At 27.6% G+C, this 11,418-nt stretch overlaps 1 protein-coding gene across 1 annotated transcript; it reads left to right on the top strand.

Annotated features, from left to right (window-relative positions):
- Positions 1-3,587: 3,587 nt before the first annotated feature.
- LOC109797708 (Protein kinase superfamily protein) lies at positions 3,588-6,811 on the top strand. Its single transcript, XM_020357827.3, has 2 exons — positions 3,588-4,535; positions 5,380-6,811. Exons 1-2 carry the CDS (start codon positions 4,067-4,069, stop codon positions 5,970-5,972), a joined length of 1,062 nt encoding a protein of 353 aa, XP_020213416.1. The 5' UTR covers positions 3,588-4,066; the 3' UTR covers positions 5,973-6,811.
- The last annotated feature ends 4,607 nt before the right edge of the window (positions 6,812-11,418 follow it).

The following is an 11,418-nucleotide window of genomic DNA, read 5'->3' on the forward strand; positions in this document are numbered from 1 at the left end:
GAAACCAATTGGTTAATGAGATTTTCCATGCATGTTTCTATTATATGGATAAATGATAAGGAAAAAATGGATATATATTGTTAATATTTGTATCCATGATGACAGGGTTTTGGTTGAGAAAAAGATAAACCTCTTATTATAATTCCTAGGAATAAGGAGCAAAATTTTAGAAAGAAAAAAATCACAATAAAAAAAGGGTAAACAACAGTAAAGGAGGTTAGATTTTTTACTTACACATTGAATGCTAGCTCCGATAATAGAACTTCTTTGTCAACCGAAACAAGACTTTAGTCCCTCTTCAGATAAAAGGAAAAAAGAATGATTTTTTTTATTCAAATTAGAGACCTTAACTTTCTTAGAATGTGTCAACTTAAAAAAAAAATCTCATTATGTCTTAATAAGCCAACACTGACATTTATTCGTTTAAGATTATATTAACTAAAAGTAGTATAATATGTTTACTTAATTTACCCACATAAAATAAAGCTACTAATAATATAACTCATGTAATTATTTTATAATATTAATCTTCGTTTATTTATTAGATTATAAAATTTCAACAATTTTCACGTGAAATCTAAACTTCTCTATATTTATTCGAATAAGAGATCGATCGCTTTTTGATTGACTGCACCTCCCTTACAATCACAACAACACACATTTAGATATCAAAATAAGAAAGTTGAAGAGAATAAAAGAGAAAGAAAAGGAATGAATAAGTAGAAAGTGCATTAAAGCAATGTTTTAGAACTAAATATAGAGTAATTGTACTGTTAGATGATAAAATTGACACCGATGCTAACAAACAACGTAAGTGACATATTGTGGAAAACGAGTATATGTTTAATTAAAATGGAAGAAAATAATATTGATCTGTGTACTGATGAATGCTTAGTTAGCCAATAAATAAATTATAAATATTAAAATTGTTATCACCACATAAATATGTCAGACACAAGTAATTATAAAAAATATTACTATATTAGTGTGAACGAATCCAATAATATCATGGACGGATCTAGGGGGTACAGGCAGTCCCTCCCATGGAAATTACTTTTTTTTAGGTAAATATATAATATATTTTAACATAAAGTTGTTAGAAAAATAAATTTAATTGAAATAATTGTGAAAAACTTCTATTAAATATATAATAAACAATATTCGAAGTTAATTTCAATTATTTTTTATTAGTTAAAACTTTAACTAATGTATTATATTAGAGTTACATCCGTCCCTACTCCAATCTTAACTTTTATTATCTCATATATATATATATATATATATATATATATATATATATATATATATATAAATGATGACGACAATAATAAAACACGATTCACACATTATAATTTTAATGGGTTGGCTTTTGTTTCTGCTGAAGAAAATTAAGGGGTTGATTGCTTGAATTAAAACACACTATCTCTAATGAAATGAATTCAAAGTCGTATATTATTTGACTTTTTTTACACCATTATTTGACTTAAAATACATGAAGAAGAAAAAAAAAGAGCTTTATATATCCAACACTTCAAAAAAAAAATATATTAAATAATAGTGTTAGTATCTGGAGCTTTCTTGATTAGTTTTAGTATAAAAGTTATATAATCCAACTATACATATTAGGTGGTCATAAGTCCGATTTAATCTAAAATGTATCTGATCTAATTTAATTTAGACAAAAAAAAATTAGTTGAATTTGAATTATCAGATTGGTTCAAATTTAAAAGTTGAAAATTTAATTAATTGGATTTGAATCTTGAATTTTAATTTTCATGAACTCAACCAAATTGATCATCAAATTAATTTAATATTTATTATTATTATTATTATTATTATTATTATTATTATTATTATTATTATTATTATTATTATTATTATTATTGTCTATTCATTATATTTATTTTGGGTTATCAAATAAGGGATACTAGTAAAAGTCAAAGAAGGAATAAATGACTCATTCATCCTTTTTTTTTTCTTTTGCTTACTGGAACTAACCTATTTATTGTATCAAAAGAACAAAAATGAAACCTACATTTTTTGTTTGTCTCATAGTTAATGTCTCTCATTTGTATACCAATTACATATTATGATTTTTTTTTTTATAATACTTGTGATATTTTGTTAAATTTATAATGTTGGTGATAACATAGATAGATTTGTATATTCTGGTGTTGGACAAATTAAAGTTTTAAATTTAATATTTATTACTTCTTAAGTTTCTAATATTTAAATTTTAAGTAGTATTTTATAATGTTAAGAAATAAGTTTATCAATTAAGGACATGAAAATATATTTTAGAAGTTGTCTAATGTGATTTTTTTTATGTTACGGATAAATACAATAAATCAGTTCAATTCAAATAAAATATAGTAAGATTAGATTAGTTCGGATAGGAGGGGAAAAAAATCAAATTAATTGAACTATTCCAATCTAATTAAAGTTAATTAGATCGAGTCAAAATATGTTTCAAATTCAATTTGATCTGTTCATAATAAATAACACTTTATAATTTAATTTTGATGTAAATTTTCTAATTAATGGGTAATTTTTAATTTATGAAATAGTACTTAATTATTAAATAAAAAGTCAAATATATATGGGTTTTATTTTTATATTTTGGTATTAATATGAATTTTTATTTAATAATTACAGTATATTAAATAAAAGGTCATATATATAATATTTAATGATCTTATACTAATTTCTGCAGATTTTTCAAAATAATTGTGTGTTGTTGAGTATGTGAGTCTAAATCCCTTTCATGCATCCATCATTCACTCTCACAAATCCAGCAATTATCTCCCATTTTGCATCTTGCACAAAGATTCCTAATCACACAAGCATTCTCTCTCATATATACACCCACATAATATAATAGCAAAAAGAACAAACTTTTAAATTCCTCATACTTAACAGCTGGTGAGACATTTGTCTCCAAAAATATAAAAATCTTATCTTAATTCTTAAGAATTATAGGTACATGTTACACCAAAAAATTCGTACATATAAAGTCATATTAGTCTTTCTCAAAAGCTAATGTATTAAGTATTCAAAACAAATAATTAATTTACATTCTCGATTAGATAAAAAAAAATACTTTAGATATACTTTTTTTCAAAAAAAATTTACTAAAAAGTCAATAATTTATAATTATAAAATAATTCATAATTAGGTAACATTATAAAACCTTTACATTATTAATGTATTTCAATTAATTTCATTTTAAAAATAAAAAATTAATTTATACAGACCGGATAAATAATTTTTTTTTTACATTCTCAACTAATAATAAAAAAAGTCATATAAACAATTTTAAATTTCTTATTAAGAAGTCAATGTTATTGTACATATTAATTTATAATAAAATAACAATATAAAAATCATTTACACTATTAATATATTTAAAAATAATTATTAAGATGAAGCTAGTAGTAAAAAGTTGAAATAATATGTATAGTTCAAAATTTAATGCAGTGAATAATTATGTGTATGGTATGCTCAACCAAGATTTGCATTATCAAGTAATGATGTCGGACACCAAACTCTTGTAGTATAAATCTTGGATTCACCCCAAATAATAAAAACACCCTTGTGGTGTGGCAAATGTGTATTTTCACATCACACAACAAGGGCATAGCATAGACAAGAGAGTCAAATTGAGATAGAACATCACATGCCTTAGATCTGTCTCACGTTGCATTCACATTCGGTCATTCCATCCAGCGTGTATGTTCCAACTCTTTCCACCCAGAAAAACTTAAGCCTTCTCCTCATCATTTCTGCCTCAATAATTGCACACTTTATGTAATTTCCCAACACCTTAATTGGGTTCCACAATCACAAAGTTCCCTTAACCATGCTTCTCCTTGTCCTATATACCCACATGGGAATATTATCATTTTCCATCACACCCAGATCTTAATTTCCATTTTCCTGTGCCCCCCAATTATCTCATTTATCTACACTCTCATGTGTGATTGAGTCCACTTGCTAGTACTACAAAAGGATCAGATTTTTTTTTTTTATTTTCAGTGAAAGAACTAGGAAGTCGAACACAACCCCCATGTTGATATTAGTTCTTGGACTAGCTTCAGCTGCTTTTCTAGTGATTGTTGCAGCTTATGTGTTGTTTTACAAGAGAAGGGTGTCAAAACATGAGAGTGGGGACATTGAGAGTTCAGAACACAAGGAAGAGGAGGTGGCTCAGAAGGAGGACTTGGTGATCTTTCAAGGCGGGGAGGACCTTACAATTTGTGACATATTGGATGCTCCAGGGGAAGTGATTGGAAAATCCAACTATGGAACACTGTACAAGGCTTTGTTACAGAGGAGCAACAAGGTCAGGCTGCTTAGATTTCTGAGGCCAGTGTGCACTGCAAGAGGTGAAGAGTTGGACGAAGTTATTCAGTTTCTTGGAAGGATAAGGCATCCTAACTTGGTCCCTCTTCTGGGGTTCTACACTGGGCCAAGGGGTGAGAAGCTTCTTGTTCATCCCTTCTATAGGCATGGGAATCTCACTCAATTCATAAGAGGTGAACATGGTTCTCTTTGCTTGTTGTTCTTTGAGTTCAGTTATTATCTGGTTTTGCAGGAAATTTGTGTGTCTCCTTTTTGTGGATGTTTATGCGGGTGTTGTGTCATGATTTTATCAACATAATAATAATGGTTTTGAAGGATTGTGGTAAAGCTTGATCTCTTGTGAAGTTGAAAATCATTCACTATTTAATCTGTGTTACTGTTGTTAAATGTTTTGTTTTGGAGATGGAGAATGTTGAGTTGTTGGGATTTGGGAATTAAAGAAGAAACATTGCTGAAGAAGCATCAAGTTTGTTTTGTTGACTGTAAATCTTAATAGTTAGTTGAATAGACAAGCAAATGATATTTGCACAGCAGAAAAGTTACATCATTTTTACACAGTGAGTGGAGAGAATGTTGTGTTGGATTATGAATTATTTGTTTTATTATTTTAAAAGGAAGCAGTATGGGAATTATGCAAGTTTTTTTTATGTGAAAATATCATTTTTGGTTCCAATGGTTAATTTTTGTTTGAAGTGAACTTTAACAGAATAGACTTTTCTTTTCTTGTGACAGAAAGCTGCATACTACTTTTTTTTCTCTCAATATTTTATTTACATTTTCCAGGCTGATAATAACACTACTTAATATTAACTGCCTTATGTTTTGATCTTTATGATGGCATTGGTATTCTTCATCTGGTAATTGAATTTTAATTAGACTAGGAAATATCTTCATTAAGAAGTGCTAGTTTCAAACTTAGCTATTTGATTCTTTAGTTTCCTAGTATTCACACCTTAGAGAGTAATTTTTGTTTTGAATTACGCATTCCATTTATTGATCAAAGATTTCGCTTAACAGATGGAAATGGAGAGTGTTACAAATGGTCTAACATATGCAGAATATCCATTGGTATAGCCAAAGGACTAGAGCATCTTCACAGATCACAGGAGAAGCCTATTATCCATGGAAATCTCAAGTCCAAAAACATCCTTTTGGACCGCTCCTACCAGCCGTACCTCTCCGATTCCGGCCTACATCTTCTGCTAAATCCGACCGCCGGCCAAGAAATGCTTGAAAGTTCAGCAGCTCAGGGTTACAAGGCACCTGAGCTCATCAAAATGAAGGATGCAAGTGAGGAGAGTGATATATATAGCCTTGGTGTGATCATGCTGGAATTGCTTTCAGGAAAGGAACCTATCAATGAGCATCCAACTCCTGATGAGGATTTCTATTTGCCAAATTTCATGAGAAATGCTGTTCTTGGACACAGGATTGCTGATTTGTACCACCCTGCCATTCTTCTCAGAAACAGCAGAGATGAAAAGATTCCAGTCACAGAAGAATGCATTCTCAAAGTTTTCCAACTTGCTATGGCTTGTTGCTCCCCTTCACCCTCAGTTAGACCTAACATAAGGCAAGTCCTGAAGAAACTTGAAGAAATTATGCTCTAGAGTCTATGGGGGGTTTTGTGATTTTTTGTGTAGTATTGGCCACTCTGGCAGCAGTGATACTGCACACTTTAAATTCTTCAAGTTCATCATTAACAATGATGTGGTTGGAGACAATGTGACATTTATATATGAGAAATTAGGAAGAAAAAAAAAAAAGTAAGTGTTCTGCTTACAAAATGTGCAATTGACTACCAAACAAAGACTTAAGGACAGTTGATGTTGATGTTAAGGATTATAGTCAAATGAGGAATTATAGCTTGAAACTAAAGCTGCATATATGTCTCTAGAACTCCAAATCTGGCTCCCAAATTGCTGACTTCATGTTTGGTAAAAGTAACAAGTGAGCATGTGACATGGACAATGTCAAAAGAATTTCTTTGATGCCACTCATCCTGATACTAATTTTAGAGATTTGATGGGAGATTACAAAGATTCTTTTACTACCAAGAATGTGCTTGTGCACAAGAATTTGTAGCTAGTATGTGAGTTTTGCTGTTGTGGATAGGCAACAGAATCTGTGATGAAAAATGTTCTTTATCAACAGTGACCCTATCAAATTCCATGTTTTGGCCATATAATTGAAACTGCACAGGAATGGTGGTAGATTTCAAAGTCTCACCAAGAAGAAGTTACATTGCTTGTTATGGTTAGATCTCACAGAAATACCATTTCATTCACTATTTCCAATATTTACTTGAGATAATTTTGCAGTTCTATATATTGAGAGACCAAACTCTTCCATTTACAATCTTTATTTGAAAAAAATGTTTGTTTTCTGTTATGCAATGCAACTTATAGTCTAAGTAATCCATTATTATTCCCTCAAGAGGATTCTGACATTGCACGTTTATCAAATAGAGTATTAGATTATTAACTACCGTTGCAATTTTTTAATTTTTCATTGATAACTTCTAGCTGGACGGAGGTGGTGGTTGGAAAGTAGGTGAGGGAGGGTATGGTGATTTATTGCTAGTTTTATTTATTTGATAATTATATTATTAGCACAAGATATTTGTATCGACTTTTTTTTATAATTAACTTTTATTAAAAAATTTGATTGAGAGATTTTTTCTTTCAATCACATTCTTCTTTTCATTTATAAGATCCCAAGTTAAAACCTGCTTAAAAGGGATGGAAGAACTTATCGTCACATCATTGATTAGTTTATAACTAATTAAAGATAGTTAAGATTACTAATCTTTTTAAAGACCACAATTACGGTTATAAAATTGAAACTTTAGTCAAATCTATGTATGCTTTTGGAAATGTGATATGTCACCTTGACTAAGGACCAATCAACCGTAATTTCTCCATACACTTTGGGGACATGTGGGGGCACAAGTAATGTGTGGTTACAAGATGCAACAATTGTTGTTTGATTAAATTTGTTGTTGGCATGAACAAATGTTCGTCATGATATATTTAGAGTTGTGCCTTACCCACTTATTACTATTGTCCTTGCATATTCTGAATTTTTTAAGCCACCCATTTTTGAAATATTAATTATAATGTAATCCTCTTTTTTTTTTTTTTTTTCTCTATCTCTCTCTTTTTTTCCTTTCATTCTTGTGTAGTCATTTCTTTTGTTAGTTTTCCACTTTTTTTTTCTATTTATGTTGTCTATTAAGTGCTTATGTGTCTCTTAAAAATGGAAGACTAAATAACGAACTTTTAATATTTAAAGGGATTAAATGAAAAAAAAAGTGATATTTAAATAAACTAAACGGATTTATTAAAATAACGTTTAACATACAAAACAAACAGATGATTTAAAAAAAAAATACTAGAAATAAGTTATAACCTTTTAAGAATAAGACACTGAATGAAAGAATCATAATATTTAAGGTGAGTAAGATTGTGTTTAAGGATTTATTTTCTTCTTTTTTTTTTTTTGAGAATCTAATCATAACTACCATTGAACTTAGGTGGCACACCTAATACTAACTAAAACAAAATGCTAACAACCCACTCTAGCATACTTTATTTTTAAGTAAATTTTATATAATTTCTTTCAAAAAAAGATAGACTATCCAAAATTCATCTCACAATAAAATATATTAAAAAACCAAAAATAAAAAATGTATCTTGTTGATATATATTAATAATTTTCCTTCTCGAAATTCTTTCTAAACACTGTATTTTCCAATTCAACTAATTGTAAGTTATAGATAATGCTAACGAAATATGATACAAAATTTATTTGATGTTCCCCAAATGGAAATTTTTTCTTGATTTTTTTGTTTCTAGGTGGTTAGCTTAATGTGCTAGAGTGTTCCCTAAGTTTTATTTTGCCCCTTTATGATCTTCTTTCTTAATAAAGTTTAAAGGCAAAGAAAAAGTCACAAGAAAACAAAGTAGTTGAAGTACATCTATACGTTTTTAACATCATTGCATCTTCTTAATTCATTGGTAGTCTAAAAGCTAGTAGAATCCCATGCATGGTTGCTTGACTCTTCATATTAATTAATGAATAGTATGCTCATAAATGCCCTTATCCAACACATGATGCTATAATTGCAATATAAGGCCAATGCTAAGTTTTCAATCAGAATCTTTATTATTGTTTTCAACAAAAAAAAAATACAGAAATTACACTAGAAATCAATTATCATTGAGTTGTGAAAAGACCTACAACCTAACCAACCAAACTCTTTTTTCATGTTGCAAATAATTGGGAAGAAGAAATTCCTCAAACCGGTTGGATCCACAAGCATGATAGGGCAATAAATTCTCCCCAAGGACCCCAAAATGTGGATACATTTTCTATGAAAAGAAAAATGATCCCTAATGTCACTATTTTTTATTGGGCAATGTTAGACCATTAGCTCGCATTTTACATTTTAAAATTATTTTTTATTTTTTATTTTTAGTAAGAGTAAGAGTTAGTTTCTCAAAAACAAAAGAAAAATGTTTCCAATTAAAGAGATTTTAATAAATTCAAATGGTTGAAGAAAAAGAGGGGGAACAAAATTTTATGTAAAAAAATTACTTACATGATAGATAAAACTAGAAATGGTAAGGGAGTGAAGTAAGTGCACTTAAAGGTTTCCATTACTGGTTTTGTTGAATAAATATTTGTTCAATACATGTCTTACACCCTGCTTGAGTAACTCTTAAGTACATATCTTGAACATTTTCAATATTTGCAGTATTCATGAGTAAATGTAAATATTTACTTTAAAAAATATTATTACCTATATCCTTTTATTTGTTTTAACAATTTCTTCAATTTGATAATTTAAAAGTCAAAATTCAAATTATTCAAATATTCTACACAAAATTTAAATGTTAAATTACTTCAACCTCATAAATCTAAACAAAAATAAATAAATTAAAATAATTCAATTTCATAAGTTCAAATGAATTTTTATATAGTAAGTTCCAAACAAAAGTTAAAAGTTATAATATTTTCACTTTGTCTAAACAAAAGTTAATAAATTAAAAGAATAAAACTACAAAATTTATAAAATTACACTCAATTATATATTTAAAGAAAGACATTTAAATAGTTTTATTACAATGACTATTTAACATATACTCGAGGGCAGGTGCCTTAATACTTGTTCTCGTTCTTATTTATTAATGAGTTGGAATATATTTGTTTATTTATTTTTATAAATATCTATTTAAATATCAATTTTTTTATCTATCCCAAGTTTTAATCGTGGATATTACAATTGCGAATATCTTTCCCATTCCTAGGTACAACCTTACTTCAACTAATTACTTTTTTTCTTTTTCTCATGTATGATTAAATAATTGATTAGTAAAATGTGAATTCGTCAAATTTCATGGAATAGGAATTATACCAATTACTAAAGCTATTTTTTTTCGTCAAATTTCAACAAATGTGATCATGTATTTTATATCCAATTTGATCTAGTTAATTAATCTTTCTGTCCTAAGGCTTGCAAGATTTGTACTTTTTTTCTTTAATATGTGAAAAATGTGAGTACATTGAATCAGGATATAGCAACCTTCTAAGAAATAAGATCAAGAAAGAAAAAAAAGTGTGTATATTCTCCTTTTTTTCCTTTTTTACTGTTATACATGTCTATTTATAATAATCTAGGGAAGGAATATGCATAATAACAATGATGACAAAATAAAATAACAAATAACAATTTTCTTATAACAAATGTATGATATATTTTTAATACATAATAAAATAACAAATAACAACTTTCTTATAACAAATGTATGTTATATTTTTAATACATAATAAAGGTCAATAAAATGATTTTTGTCTCTTCCAAAAAGAATTTTCATTCATGTAGATAAAAATCAAACTCTTGATAATATACTTAAAAGATCCAACTATCTACTAATTTTGTCAAAGTTTATATATTGCTATCATTTATTTTGAATTGATTAAAGTCCTGTTGGTCCAGGTACAAAGGTAGAGGTGAGGGTGATACATGGATTAGGTTATATAATTTCGATATCAGAACTAATGAAAATCTTTTTTGGTTGAGTCAAGTCAAATTTGTCATATTTCATTTACAAAAGTCTATTAAAAAAGTTAGTTGAAAAGATAAAATAAAACAAGTTTCTCTTATAAACTAAAATTAATTTACTCAACTTAAAATTAGCTTTTTGGAGAAGGTGATATGAAAACTTAATTTATACTTAAATTATACTTAAAACTATTTTTTGTTAATGAAATAAGATTATTTTTTAATTTCTTTTCTATGAGTAATTATGAAAAACTTATCTAAAGAGAAGACATATTCAGGAGTCTTGTGAATGATTTTTTATTTTTTTTATGAAGGCAATGATTTTATAGTTGTCATATAGAAACATATTCACAAACTTTTTGGCAAGCTTGCAATATTAATTTCCAGCAGCCACAATTTCTTCACTTATAATGGATCGATGGCTTAGATGGTTACGCGAATCTCTTCACTTGTTTGGGCCATATATTGTTATTGGGCTTTGGTGTCCCACTGTTTCAGGCAAAAGCCTCAAGTTGTTTGGAAGACACATTTTCCAATGTTTGTTTTATCTTTATGATCAATTATCAACCACAATTCATTTTCAAATTTTAAAGAGTAAATCATGTTATCATTTTTTAATGGATGAGAGTATCATATTATCCTATTTTTTTATGTTAAAATATATAATATAATTTTTAAATTTAATATTGATAATATAAATTACTCTTTATTTTTTTTTGAGAGATGTAAGTATTACATTATTCACCTTTTATAGGTTAAAATGTTATATAAATTATGTTTTTATTTCATAGAGATAGAAGTATTATATTATCACTCTTCTATTATATTAATTTAGAGTATTTAACTTCACATCACTAAAGATAATCATCATAAAATTTTAAAAGTTACTTTTAATTTAATTATTCATAAAAAATATACTTTAATTAAAATATATTTTAAAAATATTTTTAGTTTATTGTCATTCATTAACTTGATTAAAAAAATTATAA

Source organism: Cajanus cajan, chromosome 8 (assembly GCF_000230855.2).
Source record: "Cajanus cajan strain Asha chromosome 8, NIPB_CcT2T_4, whole genome shotgun sequence".
In the NCBI taxonomy this organism is placed as follows: Eukaryota; Viridiplantae; Streptophyta; class Magnoliopsida; order Fabales; family Fabaceae; genus Cajanus; species Cajanus cajan.

What these genes read in the sequence shown, in the direction of transcription:
- LOC109797708 (XM_020357827.3), top strand. Translation starts at nt 4,067, where the DNA reads ATGTTGATATTAGTTCTTGGACTAGCTTCAGCTGCTTTTCTAGTGATT. An exon ending in TCTCACTCAATTCATAAGAG is followed by an intron (nt 4,536 to 5,379) that starts GTGAACATGGTT and finishes TTCGCTTAACAG; the next exon opens with ATGGAAATGGAGAGTGTTAC.